The sequence below is a fragment of the Cervus elaphus genome, chromosome 10 (assembly GCF_910594005.1).
Source record: "Cervus elaphus chromosome 10, mCerEla1.1, whole genome shotgun sequence".
Classification (NCBI taxonomy): Eukaryota; Metazoa; Chordata; class Mammalia; order Artiodactyla; family Cervidae; genus Cervus; species Cervus elaphus.
Genome location: NC_057824.1, coordinates 16,154,230 through 16,173,619, shown reverse-complemented (window position 1 = coordinate 16,173,619; position 19,390 = coordinate 16,154,230). Strand labels below are relative to the sequence as shown.

The 19,390-nt window shown below is 65.5% G+C and overlaps 6 protein-coding genes across 23 annotated transcripts in view; 3 read left to right on the top strand and 3 right to left on the bottom strand.

Annotated features, from left to right (window-relative positions):
- Positions 1 to 359: 359 nt before the first annotated feature.
- Positions 360 to 5,414, bottom strand: NUBP2 (nucleotide binding protein 2). 2 transcript variants are annotated; one of them, XM_043915884.1, is made up of 7 exons: positions 5,283 to 5,414; positions 2,647 to 2,765; positions 2,344 to 2,545; positions 1,601 to 1,755; positions 1,377 to 1,487; positions 1,216 to 1,285; positions 360 to 919 (listed from the first exon to the last, which is right to left on the bottom strand). In XM_043915884.1, the coding sequence occupies exons 1-7, from the start codon at positions 5,296 to 5,298 to the stop codon at positions 774 to 776; spliced, it is 819 nt and encodes a 272-aa protein (XP_043771819.1). In that variant the 5' UTR covers positions 5,299 to 5,414; the 3' UTR covers positions 360 to 773. The 2 variants fall into 2 exon arrangements, with proteins under 2 accessions (XP_043771819.1, XP_043771820.1); XM_043915885.1 differs by having other exon boundaries at positions 2,344 to 2,542; positions 5,283 to 5,413.
- Positions 5,415 to 5,693: 279 nt separating this feature from the next.
- Positions 5,694 to 11,280, top strand: SPSB3 (splA/ryanodine receptor domain and SOCS box containing 3). Of its 5 annotated transcripts, XM_043915879.1 has the most exons (7): positions 5,694 to 5,810; positions 7,009 to 7,146; positions 9,611 to 9,785; positions 9,875 to 10,062; positions 10,147 to 10,249; positions 10,323 to 10,448; positions 10,536 to 11,280. In XM_043915879.1, exons 2-7 carry the CDS (start codon positions 7,021 to 7,023, stop codon positions 10,847 to 10,849), a joined length of 1,032 nt encoding a protein of 343 aa, XP_043771814.1. In that variant the 5' UTR covers positions 5,694 to 5,810; positions 7,009 to 7,020; the 3' UTR covers positions 10,850 to 11,280. The 5 variants fall into 5 exon arrangements, with proteins under 5 accessions (XP_043771814.1, XP_043771811.1, XP_043771812.1 ...); XM_043915876.1 differs by having other exon boundaries at positions 9,875 to 10,249; XM_043915877.1 differs by having other exon boundaries at positions 5,775 to 6,323; positions 9,875 to 10,249.
- Positions 11,281 to 11,427: 147 nt separating this feature from the next.
- On the bottom strand, positions 11,428 to 14,665 carry EME2 (essential meiotic structure-specific endonuclease subunit 2). The gene is made up of 8 exons (XM_043915875.1): positions 14,404 to 14,665; positions 14,087 to 14,223; positions 13,648 to 13,740; positions 12,884 to 12,975; positions 12,617 to 12,710; positions 12,370 to 12,485; positions 12,035 to 12,224; positions 11,428 to 11,953 (listed from the first exon to the last, which is right to left on the bottom strand). The coding sequence occupies exons 1-8, from the start codon at positions 14,627 to 14,629 to the stop codon at positions 11,783 to 11,785; spliced, it is 1,119 nt and encodes a 372-aa protein (XP_043771810.1). The 5' UTR covers positions 14,630 to 14,665; the 3' UTR covers positions 11,428 to 11,782.
- An 18-nt stretch (positions 14,666 to 14,683) lies between these two features.
- Positions 14,684 to 15,993, top strand: MRPS34 (mitochondrial ribosomal protein S34). Its single transcript, XM_043915887.1, has 3 exons — positions 14,684 to 15,088; positions 15,237 to 15,279; positions 15,369 to 15,993. Exons 1-3 carry the CDS (start codon positions 14,768 to 14,770, stop codon positions 15,659 to 15,661), a joined length of 657 nt encoding a protein of 218 aa, XP_043771822.1. The 5' UTR covers positions 14,684 to 14,767; the 3' UTR covers positions 15,662 to 15,993.
- Positions 15,994 to 16,116: 123 nt separating this feature from the next.
- NME3 (NME/NM23 nucleoside diphosphate kinase 3) lies at positions 16,117 to 17,462 on the top strand. The gene is made up of 5 exons (XM_043915890.1): positions 16,117 to 16,342; positions 16,426 to 16,556; positions 16,668 to 16,769; positions 16,842 to 16,954; positions 17,050 to 17,462. Exons 1-5 carry the CDS (start codon positions 16,297 to 16,299, stop codon positions 17,165 to 17,167), a joined length of 510 nt encoding a protein of 169 aa, XP_043771825.1. The 5' UTR covers positions 16,117 to 16,296; the 3' UTR covers positions 17,168 to 17,462.
- Positions 17,463 to 17,498: 36 nt separating this feature from the next.
- The window catches only part of MAPK8IP3 (mitogen-activated protein kinase 8 interacting protein 3), a 41,753-nt gene continuing 39,861 nt past the window's right edge, over positions 17,499 to 19,390 (bottom strand). For all 13 annotated transcript variants that reach the window (XM_043915865.1, XM_043915866.1, XM_043915860.1 and 10 more), the window contains 2 exons: positions 19,142 to 19,291; positions 17,499 to 19,068 (listed from right to left, as the gene is read on the bottom strand). In XM_043915865.1, the coding sequence (XP_043771800.1) occupies positions 18,947 to 19,068; positions 19,142 to 19,291 (272 nt within the window). In that variant the 3' untranslated portion in view covers positions 17,499 to 18,946. The remainder of the gene's footprint in view (positions 19,069 to 19,141; positions 19,292 to 19,390) is intronic.

Below are 19,390 nucleotides of genomic sequence, written 5' to 3'. Positions count from 1 at the left end.
CCCCCAGGGTGCACTCATCACCGTCACCCCCCAAGAAGTGGGGCCCAGGCCTGCATGCACCCCCGGCTCCCCGGGACCCACGCAGGGGAGAGGCCCGGGGCTCCGCTCCACACTCGCCTCTCCTGTCAGCCCTGCTCCCGGCCCAGGGCGGGCCCTCAGCTGTCGCTAGGCCAAGCCTGGCCACTCACACACCCCAAGTCACCCGACACTCCACACGAGCCTCACCTGAGGCTCCAGGGGCCTGTCGACAGCAGGACTGCTGGCCAGTTCCTGCGACTCGGGGGGGGACACTGCACAGGACACAGTGACACCTGGCCAGGAGGCGGGGCCAGGGCGGAACGCTCTAGAAAGGTCAGATGTGTAAACACAGCGGAGGGATACATTTATTGCGGGCTCCTCTGAGTTACAAGTTTGACACCTTAGCGGGTGTCACCTCCTTCACTGGGCTTGCGGGCCAGAGGGCCAGACAAGCTCCCAGACGCACCAGCTCTGTGAACGATGTGGAGACTCGGCTGTCGGGAGCAGTCATCTGTCCGGGCCACGGGGGTACCGAGCTGCACCAGCAGGGAGGGCAGGCCACGGCACGGGGACCCCATGCCGTCCCCGGGTGACCGGGCAGAGCCACTCACTGTCAGCGGCTCAGCCAAGATGCCGCCGAAGCTCCGGAAACGTCCCAGACGGGCCCAGCGGGGAGAGGGGCACATGGGGCCTGGCCAGGTCCCCACCCCAGACCTCCAGCCCCACAGCGCGCAGGAGCGCTCAGCCTGCCTTGGTCAGGAGAGCCCCATGGGCGTCTCGCTGAGAATCTTCTGGGCGATGGAGGAGAGCGCAGGGAACGCGGGGCTGTCGGGGAAGTCCTGGATGAAGTCCCGGCCGTCCTCCAGGCTCCGCGTTAGCTCGGGGTCCAGAGGCACCGAGCCTGGGGGCGAGGGCACAGAGAGTGGGCAGTGAGGGCCAGGCTGGGAGGCCCTGTCCACCCCCTCAGCCCAGGAGCCCGCGGGCAGCACTGCCGAGGCCCGGCAGGACTGGCTCCCAGGCTGAACCTCCCCAGGATGCCCAGCAGGCCCCACTGCCTCCTGGGTGCTCCTGCAGAAGAAAACACAGGGCTTCTGCGGCTCGCAGCTCTTGCGGGGCGGGGGGACGGCGGGGTGGGAGGAAGCCCCCTCTCGCCTCTCCCCAGGGGGCAGGGCCCTGGGGCAGCCCCAGCCCACTCACCCAGGAAGGGGACGCCGGCGTGTCTTGCCAGCTCCTCGCCGCCTCCCTTGGAGAAGACGTTGGTGCACTCCTGGGACACAGAGACACAGGGTCCACCTGCTTCTTCTCTGCCCGCGGCGGGCGGGGGTGGCTACCCACGCCCGCGACCTCCCAGGACTCACCGAGCAGTGGGGGCAGACAAAGCCGCTCATGTTCTCCACAAGCCCGATCACCCGCAGCCCCACCTTCCTGCAGAAGGTCAGCTCCCGCCTCACGTCCCCCACGGACACCGCCTGGAGGCCAGGAAAGGGGCGGGGGCGGCAGGTGGGTACCCCGGAAACAGCCAAGATGGGCGAGGAGGGCAGGGCGTCTGCCCCGGGGTGAGGGCGCCCTGCGGGAACAGTACCTGGGGTGTGGTGACCACGAGGGCCCCCAGGGGACTGTAGGGGCGCAGGGCGTCCACCACGGCCATGTGCTCATCAGAGGTCCCTGGGGGCGTGTCCACAACCAGGTAGTCCAGCTGCCCCCAGGCCACGTCGGACACAAACTGCTTTATCAGCGCTGCGGAGACCCAGGGAGGCTCGGGGTTGGGGGTAGCGAGCAGGTAGGCAGGGTCTCACCAGGCCCACACCCCCTCCTGGCCCCAGGGCGGGGCGACCTTTGGGTCCTGGGCCCACTGGCATTTGGAGAGCTGTGTGTGCCACTGTGCGCCAGGGGAGAGACCCTTCCCCAGCCCCCCAGGACTTTAGCTCGGGCCCTAGCTTCGATGGCTGGAGTGGGGACCCTCCGGGGCGGATGTCTGTGCCCCAGAGAGGCGGCCTGCGGGGAATGCCAGGCGGGCATGGCCTGGGAGCAGCCCCTGCCCCGGACTTGCTCCCACACCTGGCAGCCCCGTGCTGGCCTTCGGAGGGAGCCGAACCCTGTCTGCTGGGGCAGAGGCATCAGACCTCTGGGGAGGACCAGGCAGCTGAAGGCCTCATGGCTGTGGCTCACACTCTCGCTCCCCCGGCCCGCTGTGTGCGTACTCGCAGGCTTGATGGGTCGGGGTGCGGGGGAGCGTCTTAGAAGTGAAGAGGTGGGCGCCAGCCTTTCCCCTGGCGCCCGAGGTGGTGGGGCGGGTGGGGCGCCGGCAGATCAGCGCGGCATTACCGTTCTTCCTGGGGCCTCTCCACACCAAAGCCTCGTCTGGCTGCTCCAGCAGGAAGCCCACAGACATGAGGGAGATGCTCTGCTCCCGGTCCACGAAGACGGGCACCCAGCCACTGTCGCCCTGGTGCACCGCCCTGCCCTGCACTCGGAGCATGCGGGGGATGCTGGGGCCACACAGGTCCACGTCCAGGATCCCCACCTGCTGGGGGCGTCCAGGCGACTCATGAGAGGCGCTCCAGCCGGGCGTTGCCCTGCATGACCACCCAGGAGAGTAGGGCTCGCGAGGAGACAGGAGGCGCTCACCTTCTTGCCCGCGTGGCGCAGGGCCAGAGCCAGCTCCGTGGAGATGGTGCTCTTCCCGACGCCCCCCTTTCCCGAGAGGACGAGGACGATGTGCCGGACGCCGGCCAGGTTTCCAGGCTCTGGTTGGAAAGACAGAAGGGAGAAGGGCTGGGTGTCTCCTCCGTGCCAGCCGCCCTCTGCTGCCCACTCACCGCGGCCACCACGCACGTCCTACACCCAGGTCCTGACACAAGCAAACGCAGCCACGCGAGAGGGGTTCCAGCAGACCCCAGACCCAACCCACTGCGTCCTCAGAGACGGCCGCCCCCGCTCGGTCTGGAGCAGGGCTGCTGCGGCTAGAAATGCTGCAAACCCTCCGCTCTGCAGTGTGCACACGTGAGTGCATGCACACCTTGCATGCACAAGGCCAATTCCAGCTAAAGCCTCCCAGCTGGCTCCAAGGGATGAGGGTGGAGACCAATGTGCTGCCAGCCCCTGTGCCAGCACCTCTAGGTCTGACCGCAGGCGGGCAGCGCCCTCCTCTGGGGGCAGAAGCGGAACTCCTGGCAGCCCCAGCCTCCTGCTCAGGAGGGAGCCCACAGCTCGAGGAGGCACCCACACTGTGTGAGGGGGCAGAAGTTAGGTCACTCGGATGGCTCACGGTTGCGCCTTAAGAAACCCTGGGTACCCCCAGGCAGGCTCTGCCCCAGCTCCTGTTTCTCCCAGTGAGCCTGAAATGCCACCGTGAACACACTCACCACTCCCACCCCTGCCACCCCACACGGGCGCCATCTGTGTACAAACAACCCTCAGCCCCTGCAAAGTGCCCTGAGGACCTCACCAAAGAGAGTCCCGCCTGGCCTGCAGCAAGCTGCTTGCTCCAGCAGCCTCCCTGCACCCCGGCTTTGCAGGAAGGGCTCAGCGCGAGGTGAGCGAACACTGTCTCCCTCCTGACCCATCTCTCATGGGCAGGTGCAAAGACCGCTGCCACCAAAGGGTCCCTGGAAGGAACTCAGGGTGCACCTGGCCTGGCTTCTCCACAGTTGTAAGGCAGTGCAGTGCCTGTCCTGGGTCTCCTTCTAGAGATCCTGTATGGTGACGAGGAAAGGCCACCATCCCCCAGCCACGGATCACTGCCGACAACACGGCCGCCATGCCTCAGGCCACTTCTGTGATGACTTAAAGGCTCTTACTTAAACTGCTTTAATATCAGAAAGTAGTGGGGGGGGGGGGGCTTCCCTGGTGGCTCAGTGGTGAAGAATCCTCCTGCCAATGCAGGAGACATGGGTTCGATCCCTGCTGTGGGAAGATCCCACATGCTACAGAGCAGCTAAGCTTGTGGGCCACAACTACTAAGCCTGTGCTCTGGGGCCCGGGAAACACAACTCCCGAAGCCCACAAGCCCCAGAACCTGTGCTTCGCAACAAGAGAAGTCACCGCTCGCCACAACTAGAGAAAAGCCCACGCAGCAATGAAGACCCCAGCACAACCTATAAATAAATAAAAGTATCTTTTAGAAACAGTAGTTGGAAATCAATTTCACCTTTCTTTGGTGGGCAGATGGGTACTTGGGCAGAAACTTGGGAAAGAACAAGGCAGATGCGGGTCCTGACACCTCCATGCCCTCCATGCCAGCGCTGCAGTGCCAACCTCTAAGAGTGATGCCTTGCTCTCCTCACTGGTGGGACTGGGGAGCTTCATCTGCCTAAGCCTCAAACAGGATATTGCGGCTCCCATCAAGTAACTGGAAGGAGCCACCAACTTCCCAGACCACAGTTCTCAGGAGCCAACCACAACTTTCCCTCATAAGTAAACTCAAAGGCTTACAAATGATGACAAATCAAATACATACTACTACATGGGAGAGGCTGCCCTGGAAGGGGCAAAGGAAAGCAGTGTCTCCCCCACGGAGGGAAGTGAGGGATCCCACATTTGGATGAGAAGACCAATCAATCAAGCCTTAAGAACAACCAAATCAAGATTATCTGATACACTGGACAAGTACCGGAATCTTTGTATATAAAGAATCTCTCCAATAGGATACAAGCAACTGACAACAGGAGCTGCCTCTGAGCACAGGGAGGCTTACTGCATAGCCTGTGAGGCTTCTCGAATTTCTGTGTGCATTTGCCTCTTCGTTAAAAAAAGCATTCATCATCAACCTAGAAACCATCCCCCTCACCTTGTAGCAAGTGTACCCTCATCATAACAAGCTTCTTCTGATTTTTCTCTCCAGTCTTACGTTTATAATCTGATGGACGAATCCAGCGTTGTAAACGCTTTGTGCTCAAGATATCAGACCCGAAGCCTTTTAGAAAATAATGTAGCTAATCTGTGTGAATCCGGCTGTGACCAATGTATACATTGGGTCCAAAGCAGATTTCATTAAAAAAAAAAAAAAAAAAGGCTTAGAAAGTCAAAATAGAACTTCTACAAAAAACAGAATATGACGTTCCGGTTTCTCTTAGAGCGCCTTATTCAAGTAAGACCTCCTTCTAAGCGCCGTAATGACACGTGCGCGCACCTCTGAGAACTTTATACCGCACATAAGACGGTGTGCTGAAACCCGGAGCCACGACTAGCAGCTGCGGGTCTGCCCCATCCCTCTCGCCTCGGCGCCCGCCGACCCGCGACGCCCCGCGGTCAGGCACACTCACCTGCAACAGCTTCCATCCTGCCCCCACTCGCCCCGCGTCCTCCTCGCAGCCCGCCTCCGTCCAATCTGAGTGAAGCGCCTTCGGACCAATGGGCAACGCGAACCCGCCCCGGCTCCCCTTGATAGGCCCACTCGCGCTACCCTTAGCCAATCAGATTGCCCAAAGGGTGCACGCAGGTTCCGGCGCAGACGGCGTACAGGACAGGGACCCACTTCCGTGTCAACGCCCCAGCATGGGACCGCTTCGTTTGCCCGCCCCCCGTCCAATAGGCTCGCGGGACTTGTCTCCGACCGCTTCATATGTGGCCAATGAGGATGTCGATCTAGGATTGACAGGGCCAGCAGCCTCTCAACAAGAGGCTTGTGCCACGGGGCCCGCCCCTCTTCCGAACGCTGAAGTCGAGTGCACTGCGGAGCCAATGCGGCGCGGGGGGCGGACCGCGGGGCGGGGATTGTTTACGTCTTGCTCCGGAGCGGAAAGTAGGTCACGGCTGGCCCGGCTGAGCGCGGCAGCGCAGAGCGGCTGCAGGTGAGCAGCGGGCCTCGGCCGCTCCTCCCCGGGTCTTCCGGGCCCTGCTGCCCAGCCTGGGTCGGGACCCCACTGCACCCGTTGGCCTCGCGGAGCTGCGGGCGGTGCGCCTTTGTTCCGGCGGCGGCGGCGGCGGGGCCAGAAGAGGCGGGCGAGGCTCTGCGCCGCAGGCCGGGCGGGGCGGCGGGTGGGAGGAACCCCGCGACCCCGCCGACCCTTAGACAGTGCGATGCCCGACGGGGAAGCGACCCCTGCTGCAGCGGGGTCGTCTCGGGACCGTGCATCCCCCGTGCACGGCCTGGCGCCTACTGTTGCCGTGGCGGTGGCGGGCGGGGCTTAGGCCGGGCCCGCCGTGGCCGGCTCCAGTAGCGAACCCGAGTCTGCAGACGGGCTCCCATTCCTCAAAAGCTGTGCCTACGCGCGTCCCCTGCCGCCCCTCGGGATCGTGGCCGGGGACAGTCCCGGCCCTCCTGGGGAATTTCAGTACAAGATCCCAGAGATCGACTTGTAACTGTAAGTCGGGCTTGGAAGTTGAGAGCCAAAGACGGGAGGGGAAAGCGTTCTGGGCAAAGGGCTGGAAAGAACCAGCAGCCGGAACAGGGCGGAACTTGATGGGCTTGGTAGGATTTTACATTTTATCCGGAGAACAATGGTAAGCCCTGAGAAGTTAATAACTCGCTAATTCAAAATTTTTTAAGATTTATGTTTCGAAAAAGCTGGGTTGTAATGAATAAGTGGGCGGAGCCGGAGCGGAGGAGTCTTGCGGGGGTGGGAGAGGCGCGGTGGCGGCAGAAGGTTCAGGACACCCACCGTTGGAGGTGGTGTGGGGCGTGGAGGGACGTGGTGGGAGGAGGTGTTGGGATGACTGCTGTGTGTCTGGCATGAGGAACTGGGAGGATGGAGATGCCATTTGTCAAACTGGACACCGGAGGAAGGGCAGGCAAGGCTTGAGATGCCCAAGGGACGGGTAGGCAGGACACTTGGGTTCCTGAGGCCAAGCTCAGAGAGGGGCCTTTGAGAGTCATGGATATCTGGGTGGTGTTCCATGCTCTCTACCTGAGTTTCATCAAGGTGCTTGGATCCTGGAGCGAGGTACCAGCTTGTGAAGAGAGTTCCAGACCTGGGTGGGCTGGCACAGGCTATGGGACCAACTGGTGTGCTGCGTCTTTCTCTGCTCTGACCCTGTGGTTTCTTCCAGCTCCTTTCCACCATGGCCAGGCGCCCGCGGAGCAGCAGAGCGTGGCATTTTGTCTTGAGCGCAGCCCGCCGGGATGCGGATGCCCGGGCTGTCGCTCTGGCAGGGACTGCCAACTGGGGCTACGACTCTGATGGGCAGGTAGGTTCCAGTGGGTGAGGTGGGCATGGCTGGACAAAAGTGAGGAGACCCCCCGGGGCAGGCATTGCCTGAACTGAGATGGAAAGGGAAAGATGGCCCTGGGGGCAGAGGATGGGGTCACCTCTGCTGGACCAGTTGCTGTGTGTGCTCTTTCCACTCTCCCAAGCACTTCATGCCAGTTAAGGACACACGTGGCCTTGTGTGGTGGGACCTCAAGGCAGATACATTTCTCTGTAGTGGGTGTCAGTGGGTACTTTGGTCAGTTGACTTAACAAAAACGTCTCCATTCCATCTACTCGGCCGATTACAAGGGTGGTTATTGTTATCTCCAAGTGCAACTTTTTGGACATTTCCTCTGTTGAAGCCTGTGCTCTATATTTGTGTATATGCACCTGAAAAAAAGAACTTTGATTCTTAAAGACCAGTATTCCTGTGCCTTCCTGTGCTCAGCACCCTGAGCTCTGCGAGGCCCAGGATCACGGAGGCCTTGAGGAGGGCGACTCAGCTGTCTGTCTGCAGGGCGGGTTCCTGAGGGGCCTGGGGCTTTGCAGTCGGAGCCTTGTCACCCTGACCCTGTGGTGGGGCTGGGTGCACTCTGTATCTGCCATGGGGAGCCTCACAGTCAGGATCCTGAACCTCTCAGGGCAGAGCTGGGCTTCGGCTCTGCCCTGAGTCTCCTCCACTGTTCTTGGGGATCTCTGACTTGACTCTGGCCTTGGTGCCCTGGCTCAGCCAGGTGTCTGGTGGGGACAGATATCTCCCCCCCCCCCCCCCCCCCCCTCCAGCATGAGGGCAGCTGAGCCCCTGGAACCACCAGACTTTGGGGGGGAATTGGAGCTGGTGGTATCCTGGGCCCCCTTCCCGGGCCTCCCTTAACTCCCTGCCCAGGCCAGCGAGAGGCCCCGGCCTGCATTCCTGTCCCGCCTCCAGCTCCCACTGACCACGTGGCTTGGGCAGTTTTTTCTGCCTGCGCCTGCCTCGCTGGCTCATTGCTGTGGGATGCGGGAGGCGTCCAGGGGCTGGAGGCGCGGTGTCTGACACACACTTGCAGTTGGGTTGTCCAGCAGCCCTGAAGGCGGCACACACCCATCACTGCCCCCGCGGCCCCGAGCTCTCTGTGTAGCTTGCGGAGAAGCGGGTTCTGCCCTCCATGCAGGGGGTTACATGCTGGATGCCAAACATGGGAACTCCAGGGCCAGTGGTGCTCAGGTCTGCGCCCTGGCTCGGGGAGGGGTGTCTCCTCCCGCAGCAGGGGGCCTGCCTGTTCCTCAAGAGCTAGGTGCTGGGGGCCCTCAGCCTCTCCATGGTTACCCATCTCCGACGGGCTCGACCTCCTCGCTCCCTGCCCGGCTTCTGTGTTGCTTCCCTCCTTTGTGGTGCTCAGGGCTGAGTGTGATGGAGCAGGGACTCCATCCTGGGGGCAGGAGGCAGGTGAGCAGGGAGCCGACAGGAAGGAAGAGGACGCAGAGCACGGGCCTGGCAGAGCCTTTTTGAACTGGTATCCGAGAGAGATCCAGGGGCGAACAGACCCTGCCCCACCCCAAGGGGACAAGGGTGGGCAGGACAGGGGGCTGGGTGGGGGCGCTGATGCTATCTGAGGAGGGTAAGTCTGTGGGCTTTGCTGTCAGGGCAGCAGGATCTCAGATCTGAACAGGTCTGCTGGACGGCTGTGCAAAGGGCATTTCGGGCCAGAGGGGCACCCAGAGGCCAAGAGAGTGAGGGTGGAGGCATGTGCTCTGGGCCTTCGCTGGCTGGCCAGGGTCCAGAGCCCAGGTGGGTGCCTGGAGGCACCCTCACTGGTTTTCAGGAGGGTCTGGTCAGCTGGTCTCCAGAACCTGGCCAGTTCAGCCTTGGCGTCTGGTGCTGGGCTGAGATCGGGCCCCTAAGGCTTGGAGTCTGTCCCATGAGGACTGAGCCCCCGTGCAGAGGGCCTGTGACCGCAGGGCTCGCTCAGCAGGGCCATGTGACAGGGGCTGAGCTGCCCTGGGCACAGATGGGGGAGCCGCAGTCTGGGCCGGGTGTGTAGGCTCTGCCATGGCAATCGGGCCCCAGGAGCCCAGCTGCTGCTCCAGGGAGACCAAGCTGCCTTCCTTAGGTCAGTGGTGGGCTTTGCCATGGACTCCCCTGTGTATCTGTGACCTAGCTCTGGGCCTTGAGGATGGCTGAGTGTGCAGCCCTGCCGGGGGGCTGATAAGCCACTGGACCTCCAGGGCTCTTGACTCCATTCCCAGGAAGCCTCCTCGTGGTTGACCTTCGAGGAGGCCGGAAGAGCTGTCTGTGGTTGCAGCAGCTGGCTGTGCCCTGGGGCAGTCCTCTGGAGGCCAAGCCCCAGGTCCCTTCCTCGGGACGTCTGGCTGTTGACCCATGGACCTGTGGTGGGGCGGACCTGTGGTGGGGCAGGTGGAAGGAGGGCGGTTGGGCCAGTGCTGGCAGGCCGGGTGGGAACATCTCCCATGTCCCCCAGCACAGCGACTCAGACTCCGACCCCGAGTGCACGTCCCTGCCGTCATCAATCCCCAGCGCCGTGCCGGTGACTGGAGAGTCCTTCTGCGACTGTGACAGCCAGAGCGAGGCCTTCTGCGGCAGCCTGCACACTGCCCACCGGGGCCGGGACTGCCGCTGCGGCGAGGAGGACGAGTGTGAGTGCGGGGCTGCGGCAGGCGGGCGGGCAGGCGGGCAGGTGGCCTCCGGGCAGGCTGGGGCTCAGCTGGGCGTCTCGCTCTCGCAGATTTCGACTGGGTCTGGGATGACCTGAACAAGTCCTCGGCCACCCTGCTGAGCTGTGACAACCGGAAGGTCAGCTTCCACATGGAGTACAGCTGTGGCACGGCAGCCATCCGGGGCACCAAGGAGCTGGGGGAGGGCCAGCACTTCTGGGAGATCAAGATGACGTCGCCCGTCTACGGCACCGACATGGTGAGTGGCCGGCGGGGCTGGGAGGCGGGGGTGCTACCAGGCACTTCGGTCCCCTGCCCCCTCTGCCCAGCCCCCTGTTCCCAGATGGTGGGCATCGGGACGTCGGATGTGGACCTGGACAAGTACCACCACACGTTCTGCAGCCTGCTTGGCCGGGACGAGGACAGCTGGGGCCTCTCCTACACAGGTGCGTGGGGCCCAGGTGGGCAGAGCTGGCACCCCCCGGGCTGCAGGTCTCACCCCAACCCTGCTGCCCCCAGGCCTCCTCCACCACAAGGGCGACAAGACGAGCTTCTCCTCGAGGTTCGGCCAGGGCTCCATCATCGGCGTGCACCTGGACACCTGGCACGGGACGCTGACCTTTTTCAAGAACAGGAAGTGCATAGGTGAGGGCGAGACCTACCGCGGCTGCCGGGAGCGGGGTCCGAGCCCTGGGGGGAGCTGAGAGCCCTGAGGCTTCCCCCCTCCCCCAGGCGTGGCGGCCACGCAGCTGCAGAACAAGAGGTTCTACCCGATGGTGTGCTCCACGGCGGCCAAGAGCAGCATGAAGGTGATCCGCTCGTGCGCCAGCGTCACGTCCCTGCAGTACCTGTGCTGCTACCGCCTGCGCCAGCTGCGGCCCGGCTCCGGGGACACGCTCGAGGGCCTGCCCCTGCCGCCCGGCCTCAAGCAGGTGCTGCATCACAAGCTGGGCTGGGTCCTCAGCATGAGTCGCCAGCCTCCTGCGCCCGCGGCCAGCGGCCCCGAGCCCCGGCACTGCCAGCGGAAGCGCTGCCGAAGGACCTAGCCTGCTTCCTGATCGAGACCCCCGGGGCTGGGACGGCGCAGTCCTCGCCCCGCCTGTGGACTGCCCCAGGGCCGCCGAGGGGAGGACCGAGCTGAGGTCTGTCCCGCTGCCCCTCTGCTGCCTGAGGATAGGACGGGCCTCACTGCAGGGGCTCGGGGCTATCAGCCCTATGACCCCGAGACCCAGCCTGTGTGCTCCGGTGCTGGGCGTGAGAGCAGCCGCCGCCCCAGCACATCTGGGCTCAGGCCTGGGGGGCTGGCAGGGGAGGGGCTGGGGGGCTGTGGTTCGCTGCCTGCGAGGAGGACGCTCCTTGAGGTCGGCTCTCCCTGCCACCACCGGCCTCAGGTTTTTCTTAACTTGCTTTGCATGTCGTCAGCTCTGTTCCTCCTGTCTGAGGCTGAAAGCGACCATAATAAACTAAGTCTGATGTCCACCTGCCTATAGAATGAAGGGGGTCAAAGTGAGGCCTGGGGCTCATAGGTGTTCGCGCTTGTCTCCTCTTGGGCCCTCATGGTACCCTGGGAGAGGTGGCCTGGTTCTTTCTCATCCCTCTAAACCTTGTCTCAAAAATGAAGATTCCCCCACCCCAGCCTCCCAGTGATGGGAGTTTCCCCTGTGGGACCCGAGCCCCCACAGCCAGTCCTGCTGGTGCCAGCCCTCGGCCAGCGTGCACAGGTCCAGGGCACGTGAGTCCCACCCCCCCACCGTCTCGAGACCTTCCACCGGCGAGCAAAGAATTTCCTCTTCTCCCAGTTATGCAAGATTTCTCTCTGCTGCCCCCTCATCTCCCAGCTCGGGGTCAGACTCGACCAAGAGCCCCGAGAGCCCCAGGTGCAGGGCGCACCACCCCCCGTGGTTTCCCGCGGGTCCCCTGGGCGGCCGTGATCACTCCTGCCGCAGGCGGGGGGGGCCTGTGTGACCCCACAGGCGTGGTCAGGAACCCAGGTCCAGCAGGAGGTCGGGGTCAGTCGTGGTCAGGAAGAGGCAGATGCGGCGGGAGAGGTCGGGCCCCACCCTGCGGGGCGGCACACCCTTGCCCGTCTTCACCGGGAGGTCAGCCAGCAGGGCCAGGCGCTCCTGCTCTGTGCCACAGGCCATGTACGCCTAGGGCGGGCGCAGGGGTGAGTGGCAGGCCTTGCGGAGCCGGCCCCCGTTCCTGGGGTTTGGGTGAGGGCGGGCACCCACCTGCTGCAGCAGGCGGGGGGATGGGAAGGCACTGACAACAGTGTCAGCCACGGCTGGGCTGACGCGGTTGAACTGCCTGACCTGCCTCCACCAGGCTCCCCGCAGCCCTGCGCCATCTCTGGCCACTCGCTCGCCTGCCGCCCAGCGCCCAGAAGTGCAGAAGAGGAAGGCCCCAGACTCCCGGGCCTGCCTGGTGGGGGGGGGGGGGTGCAGGGAGGTGCTAGAGGCTCCTCACCTCTGCCAAGCACCCCACCCCCTGCTCAGCAGAGCCTGGGACCCCTCGGACACGCCCCCCCCCCCCACCCGCAGCTCCCAGAAGGGAGAGGGTCACGCACTTGAAGGGGCGCTGGGCGAGGGCCTTGGTGAAGGCACACACGTGCTGGCTCAGCTCCTGCCAGGAGGCCACCAGCAGCACGTCCACGTTTGCCCAGAGCTGCAGGTGCACCAGGGCCTAGGTGGGAGTGACCGTGGTGTGGGGCATGGGGTTCCCCAACAACACATGCCCCCATGGGCCACACCGGCCCCCGACGCGCCCTGGACAGCAGCCCAGGACCAGGTCCCAGGCCCACCTCACCGTCTCACCTCCTCCACCTCAGGCCAGCCGACCGCCCCCTTGGTGCGAGTGACCGCTGGACGCCCTGGCTGCCGCATCTCCTGGGCTCTGGGCTGCTGAGACCTGGGCAGACGGACAGTCCCTCTGGCCCCTCACCCTCCCTGACCCTCTTCCCTCCCCCCGAGCCACCCAGGGGAGGGGGTCAGCTGTGAAGCCAGCCCCCAGAGCCACCCTGCCTTCCCCCTGAACCCTCCCGTCCCAGTGAGGTGGGCCAAGGGTGTCAGGGTGACCAGTACCACAGGTAAGCGTCCAGACCGATGACAGCCAGGTGGAGGCAGGCAGGGCTCTCAGGTGTGACCCAGGGCACAGAACAGGTCGGGCCACATACCTGCATGCCAAGGAGGCTCACCTGTTCCTCGGGGCTGTGGCAGGCGGGGCCCACCGGCCAGCACCAGCTTGCAGGAAGCAAGCAAAGTCCTTCCAAGAAGGACCCCTCGGTGCTGGGAGGGGGCGGGGTGGACTCCTCCGCCCGGCCTGCTCCCTCAGAAAACCAGCCCTGTGCTTCCCACAGGGAGGTCTACGAAAGTCCCCAGGTACATCCCAGGCACCTAGAAGACTTGGAATGAAGCCCCCTCCCCATCCCTGGCCCACCTCTGCCTGGCACAGAGCAGGTGCTTGATGAACTGTGAACCCTGAGACCCAGAGCCTGGCAGATGGTCCGGCCTAAACATACTCTGGTGCAAACGTCAGCTGAGAGAGCAATCCCTATTTCTCCTCGTGCCAGGGGGGCTGGGTTGTGGGGTGTCACAAGGCCGACTGCACAGCCAGCCCGTGGCTCTGGTCCCCAGGCCCCCACCCGCAGTTGACCACCTAACTTCTGACTCAGGACTCAAGAGAACCTGCCTCATCGTGGCTTCTACGGTCTAGAAGCAGCTGTGGCTCCCATCTGCTGCCAGCCCAAGAGCCCAGCAGTTTCCCCCAGTTCAGCCCTGACGCCCAAGGCAGAGCACCCAGGCCTGCCATCTGCCGACAAGGCTCTCCTCCCACTCCGCCGCCGCACCTGGGTCAGCTGGACCACTCCGCGCACAAACTCTTCAGGCTCCAGCAGCAGCAGCACGTGGGGCTCATCCTCAGCCCACACCTCAGGGGGCACCTGGGGGACATGGGGGGTGCTGCTGCCCACCCCGGGCCCCCAGGAGTCCCGGGGCTCACATAGGTTCTCCCCGGGCCGCTCTCCACCAGCCCAACATCCCGACTTCTACTAACACCGAGCCAGAGGGCCAGGCGGCTACGCCTGCGGCCACAGCCTGGACAGGCTGGGAGGGCCGGTCCCTCAGCGCGGCCCTTCCTTCAGGCTCTGGGTCCCAGCCTTTAACCGCCCGCTCCGCGCCCCCCATTCTCAGTTCGCTGCTTTGGGAAACGTGCCTCTCAGAGCATCTCTGCTACGTTAAAACACCCAACCCAGGGCTGCACTCGGCCCCCACCCCCGGGACACTCACACCGCGCGGGCAAGGGTCTGGGCTCGCTCGGCTCCAGCGGAGGCTCCGCGCCGGGCGCTGCGGCTCCACGCGGGGCTCACAGCCCAGGGCGTGCAGGGCCTCCATCAAGGTATCGGCACCCGCGTCTTCCAGGACGGCTGGGACGGGGCGCAAGGAGTCCGGCGGTCACTGCTCCCTCCCCCGCGCGGACACCGGACACCCACCGCCCGGACAGCGCGCTGCCAGCACTGACCCCCGGCCGGCTCCCAGGGCGCAGGGCGGAGTCCGTCCAACCGGGTCCCCCAAGGCCGGGCTCCCACCCGAGCGGCTCCCCGCACCTGGGTCCACGAGCACCGCCAGGCGACGCACCGCCTGCCAGGGCCGCAGCCACCGCAGCGCCTCGGCCGCCGGCCTGCGCTCTCCCGCCGGGTCCCGAGTCGTCGCGGGGGTCTCCGCGCTAGCCGGACCCTCGGCGTCCGAGTCCGAGATCTCCCACGTCGGGGGCCGCCGCTGTTCCCGGCCCCGGCGGGCGCCCCCGGCCCTCCCGGGCCCTGCCCTCGCCATGGCCCGCCCGGCCCCTTCTCCACTTCCGGCCGCGCCCGGACTCCTTTGCAGGGGACACCCGCCGCTTCCGGCGCCAGGCGGGTCTGCAGCGCGGCGGCGGGGGCATCTTCCGGCCGGACCGTGGAGGCCGCCCCGGCCATGGCGCGGAGGAAGGTGCGGCCGCGGCTGATCGCCGAGCTGGCCCGCCGTGTGCGGGCCCTGCGCGAGCAGCGGGAGCGGCCGCGCGACTCGGTGCGCTACGCCCTGGACTACGAGACGCTGATGCGGCCGCACTCGGGCCGCAAGCTGCCCATGCGAGCCTGGATCGACGTGCGCCGCGAGAGTCGGCTCCTGCAACTGCTCGGCCGCCTCCCGTTCTTCGGCCTGGGCCGCCTGGTCACGCGCAAGTCCTGGCTGTGGCAGCACGACGAGCCGTGCTACTGGCGCCTCACGCGGGTCCGGCCGGACTACACGGCGCAGGTGCGCGCACCGCGAGCTCCGCGCCGCTCCCGGCCCCGCGGGGCTCCGGCGCCTCCCCTGCGAGCCGCTGAGTGGGAGGGGGTCTCCTGTCGCCCGACCCCTGGGCGAGCGCTTTCCGAGCTGACCTCCTCCCCTACTTGCTTTACAGAACCTGGACCACGGGAAGGCCTGGGGCATCCTGACCTTCAAAGGTAAGGCGTCGGAGACTCGGTGGGGAGGCTGCCCGCAACAGGTTGTTCCGGCAATGTCTGAGCAAAGGTCCCCGGTCTCCTCTCCCCAGGAAAGACGGAGAGTGAGGCCCGGGAGATCGAGCAGGTCATGTACCACGACTGGCGGCTGGTGCCCAAGCACGAGGAGGAGGCCTTCACCTCTTTCACGCCGGCGCCGGAGGAGACGCCGCTCCCCGTCCCCTACCCGCCGCTCCTCCGGGCCATGATTCTAGCAGAGCGACAGAAAAACGGAGACCCCAGCACGGAGGAGCCCATGCTCAGCCTGGAGAGGATACGCACTGATCCCTGGGACTATCCTGAGAACCAGGAGGCGAAGAAAAAGACCAAGGGCACAGCAGTCTAAAGTGCGGGAGCGGGCAGGCTGCCCCAAGGGTGCAAGACAGTGGGCACCCCTTTGGGTCACACCTGAATCAGCTCCCTTGGTATCTTGGATCTGACCTCCTCGCCGACTTGTCGAGTTCTACGTTTTCGTACAAAGGGTGCGGTCTGCACCTTATCTTCTCTGTCCCGGCTTCCCCAACTCGCAGATCTGACTGCCAGAAGTGGTTCCTGGGGGCACGCTGGAAGCAGCAGGGCAGCAGGTGTGGAGCCCAGTGCTGGCCTGTCACTTCCACCTTGGCTTCCCCTCCCACGACCCGGGCAGAAACTGAACGCGAATAAAGGCACATGAAGTAACCTGGGATGTGGCTTCTTTTGAGTTTGGGGTTGGGGGACCAAAGCGGGCTGGTGTCAGGGCTTCGGGGAGGAACAGGCTGTCACTGCTGCTTACGACCCTCGGTGCGGAGACCCAAGGGGACTGGGGCGGCCCGGGCGCGACCGTAGAGGTCCCGGTGTGGGCGTGGACGACAGGCGCCGCCTCGCCGCGCCCACCGCGGCTGCGGCTCCCAGCGACAATGCCGCTTTAAGCACAGGCTCCGCCCCGGTCCGGGCACCGCCCCCGACCCGGGCCCGCGCCGCCCGCGCCCCGCCGTCGCCATCATGATCTGCCTGATGCTGACCATCTTCGCCAACCTCTTCCCGGCGGGTGAGCGTCGCGGGCCGGGCCACGCGGGGCGGGGAGGGGGTGCGGCCGGGCCTGACGCGCCCCGACCCCGCCGGTCCCCGCAGCCTACACCGGCGTGCACGAGCGCACCTTCCTGGCGGTGAAGCCCGACGGCGTGCAGCGGCGGCTCGTGGGCGAGATCGTGCGGCGTTTCGAGAGGAAGGGCTTCAAGCTGGTGGCGCTGAAGCTGGTGCAGGTGAGCGCCGGGGTCTCCAGCCGTGGGGAACGGGGCGGGGTCTACGGGCGTGGGGCGGGGCCCCGGGGGCTAGGATCCCCGAGCACGCGGCTTGTCGCCCTACCTCCCCAGGCTTCGGAGGAGCTGCTGCGGGAACACTATGCCGAGCTGCGCGAGCGCCCCTTCTTCGGGCGCCTGGTCAAGTACATGGGCTCCGGGCCGGTGGTGGCCATGGTGAGTGTCGGCGGGCGGGCGGGCAGGCGGGCGGGACGCTGACCCAGCGCTGACCTCCGACCCTGTCGGCAGGTGTGGCAGGGTCTGGACGTTGTGCGCGCTTCCCGGGCGCTCATCGGAGCCACGAATCCGGCCGACGCCGCGCCCGGCACCATCCGCGGCGATTTCTGCATCGAGGTCGGCAAGTAAGTCAGGTTCTGACTCCCCAAAGTGGGCTGCGCGGGACCTTGACCGAGCTCTGCCTGCCCCGGGCTGTGCTCACGCCGCCTCTCCCGCACAGGAATGTGATTCACGGGAGCGACTCGGTGGAGAGCGCCCGCCGCGAGATCGCACTCTGGTTCCGCACAGACGAGCTCCTGTGCTGGGAGGATAGCGCGGGGCATTGGCTATACGAGTAGCCGGGCCTCTCGGGCAGGTGTGCCCCTCCGAAGCGGGCTGCTGCTGACCCCGCCCCCTCCAGGCCCCACCCCGGAGCTCAGAGCGCCTGTCCTGGGGCAGCCCCGCAGCAGCCTTCCGGAGGGCAGGTGGGTGCCCGCCTGCCGAGCTCTGGTTGCCTTCCTGCCCTGGATGGGGTTTTCAGGCTCCTCGGCCCAGCCCGCTCCTGTTTACAGCTTGCCTGGAAACGCAGCAGGGCGCAGCTCTGGTACTTGGCTTGCCGGGCATTTGTTTTTATAATAAACGGAAGAAAACTTTTGTGCTCCAGTTGGTTTGGGCCCAGGGACACAGAAGTATGGTGTTAAGACATTTATTACATACAGAGCAGATACGTAGGGTCACTTGCAGGGCCAAAGCCTGAGGAGAATCGTCCCAGCCCCTTCCCCTGGCTGCACCCACCCGGCTCACCCCCAGGTCGCTTCAGGCCCCCTGAGGACAGAGAGGGACTTGACGGACGTCACAGTGGAGAGTGGCAGGGCGTGGGGGAAGCCTGCAGTGGTACCGGCTGGGCTCAGGGGCAGCTGCCCAGGGTCTGTGCTTCTCTGTGGGAGGGGGTGGGCAGCAGGGCCTGGGCGACCCTGCCCAGTGCCTGGAGGAACAGAAGTGAGGCCTGGGCAGGGGGGGTAGCAGTCCAAGGCAATGCCCCTCGGAGCAGCAGGCACGGACGCCTAGCAGCTCCTCTCCTTGGCCCTTGGCCTCTGCTGAGCAGAGTCCGCCTGTCATCAGGGCCCTCACGGGAGCAGGCCGCGCCACTGGCCCCAGGCACTTAGTATCGTGTCTTAGGAGCGGGCTCCTCAGAGACTGCACCGGAGGCAGGCCCTGGAGCACTCCTTCCCATCACCCTGAGGCTGAGCCTACATCCAAGGACTGACCCCAGGAGAGGCCAGGCCCCCCCCACCCCCCACTTCTTCCTGAGGCCTGGGCCTGCCCTGGCAGCCTGAGAAATTCCACCCTAGGGGCTTCCGAGAGGGGTGGGACTCAAGGGGCCTGCTCCTACAAGGTGGGTCTTCGCCCAGGTTGAGCCAGTGGTGAGGGGAAGACACGGGTCAGTGAGGGCCTAGCACACGGGATGATCACAGGGCTCGAGCTGGATGAGGGCGTCTATCTGTCTGTCTTCTCGAGCAGCTGCCCCAGGGAGCTTGGTTACGTGCTTTCATGCCGGTTCCCGGGGTGGCAGGGGTTGGGGTGGGGGGAGCCCAGGGAAGGTGAGCGGCTGGGCCAGCTCCCTGAGGGTTGGAGCCCCGCTCTCGTGGACAGCAGTCAAAGGCAAGTGGACCGAGGGTAGGAAGACTCAGCAGGGTTGAGTCCCTGCTTGCTCCCCGGGGGGACCCTGGGAGAGAGTGATGGGAGTGGAGGGCCGAGGGTGGAGCCAGGGCTGCCTGTAGGGGTGTGCCCTGGCCTGATCCCCCCTGGGGTTCTGCCTCGCTCTGGCCCTGCAGTGCCCTGGGCCTGGAGGACTTAGGGCCGGGTGCCGGCCAGGAGCTGCTGGGAAGCCGGTGTTCCAAGAGGCTCTGCGCCTCCCTGGTCAGAACGCTGCCCGCTCCCCGCCCCACCCCCAGCCAGACCAGCTGCTCTGCCAGCTCGCGGGGGGGAGGCCCCGGGCCTCAGGTGAAAGCTGCAGGTTGAGAGGTCAGAAGTGGGGTGGACGGGCGCCTGGCCGCCCCAGGGCGGTGGTGGGCAGGTGGGCGGGGTGTATGTACAGGTGCGGGCGGCATCAGGCGGGCAGGGTGGAGGGCCAAAGCTCACTCGGGGGTGTAGGACACCTGCCACACGATGATGTGGCTGCGCTCGGCCTTGGACAGCACCGGCTTCACCTGGCTGACATCCCCCACGCCCTCCTCCGGCTCGTCGTCCTCGCCGTCGCCTGGGGAGAGCACAGCTGCGTGAAGAGACCACCCGCCCGGACACCCCGGCCCCGCCCCACGGCGCGCACTCACCAATGCGGAAGTCGATGTAGCCCTCCCCGCCGCTCAGCACCAGCACATTCTTCAGCTTCTGGGCCTCGGCATCTGCGGCGGGAGCGGCGGGCCCGGGGCCCTCGGATGGGCTGTCGAGCACGCTGCCGTTCAGGGTGGCCAGCACGTTCCCTGCCAACGGCACAGGGCCTCAGCGGGGCGTCGGGGGCCCCACGCGGTCTCCTGCCGGGGCCATGCTACAGCCCTGGGGTGGGGTGGGGTGGGGGGTGC

Excerpts from the sequence above, each read along its gene's own strand:
- MRPS34 (XM_043915887.1), top strand. The coding sequence starts at position 14,768 with ATGGCGCGGAGGAAGGTGCGGCCGCGGCTGATCGCCGAGCTGGCCCGC. Across the intron at positions 15,089-15,236 it reads GGCCGGACTACACGGCGCAG|AACCTGGACCACGGGAAGGC; the intron begins GTGCGCGCACCG and ends CTTGCTTTACAG. Across the intron at positions 15,280-15,368 it reads GGGCATCCTGACCTTCAAAG|GAAAGACGGAGAGTGAGGCC; the intron begins GTAAGGCGTCGG and ends TCCTCTCCCCAG.
- SPSB3 (XM_043915876.1), top strand. The coding sequence starts at position 7,021 with ATGGCCAGGCGCCCGCGGAGCAGCAGAGCGTGGCATTTTGTCTTGAGC. Across the intron at positions 7,147-9,610 it reads GCTACGACTCTGATGGGCAG|CACAGCGACTCAGACTCCGA; the intron begins GTAGGTTCCAGT and ends CATGTCCCCCAG. Across the intron at positions 10,449-10,535 it reads CAAGAACAGGAAGTGCATAG|GCGTGGCGGCCACGCAGCTG; the intron begins GTGAGGGCGAGA and ends CCCCTCCCCCAG.
- NUBP2 (XM_043915884.1), bottom strand. Across the intron at positions 1,756-2,343 it reads GAGAGGCCCCAGGAAGAACG|CGCTGATAAAGCAGTTTGTG; the intron begins GTAATGCCGCGC and ends GGGTCTCCGCAG. Across the intron at positions 1,488-1,600 it reads TCGTGGTCACCACACCCCAG|GCGGTGTCCGTGGGGGACGT; the intron begins GTACTGTTCCCG and ends CCTGGCCTCCAG.
- EME2 (XM_043915875.1), bottom strand. The coding sequence starts at position 14,629 with ATGGCGAGGGCAGGGCCCGGGAGGGCCGGGGGCGCCCGCCGGGGCCGG. Across the intron at positions 12,976-13,647 it reads GAGTGGTCCAGCTGACCCAG|GTATGTGGCCCGACCTGTTC; the intron begins GTGCGGCGGCGG and ends CTTGGCATGCAG. Across the intron at positions 12,225-12,369 it reads CTCGCCCAGCGCCCCTTCAA|GCAGGCCCGGGAGTCTGGGG; the intron begins GTGCGTGACCCT and ends CCCCCCCACCAG.
- NME3 (XM_043915890.1), top strand. The coding sequence starts at position 16,297 with ATGATCTGCCTGATGCTGACCATCTTCGCCAACCTCTTCCCGGCGG. Across the intron at positions 16,343-16,425 it reads CGCCAACCTCTTCCCGGCGG|CCTACACCGGCGTGCACGAG; the intron begins GTGAGCGTCGCG and ends CGGTCCCCGCAG. Across the intron at positions 16,955-17,049 it reads TTCTGCATCGAGGTCGGCAA|GAATGTGATTCACGGGAGCG; the intron begins GTAAGTCAGGTT and ends TCTCCCGCACAG.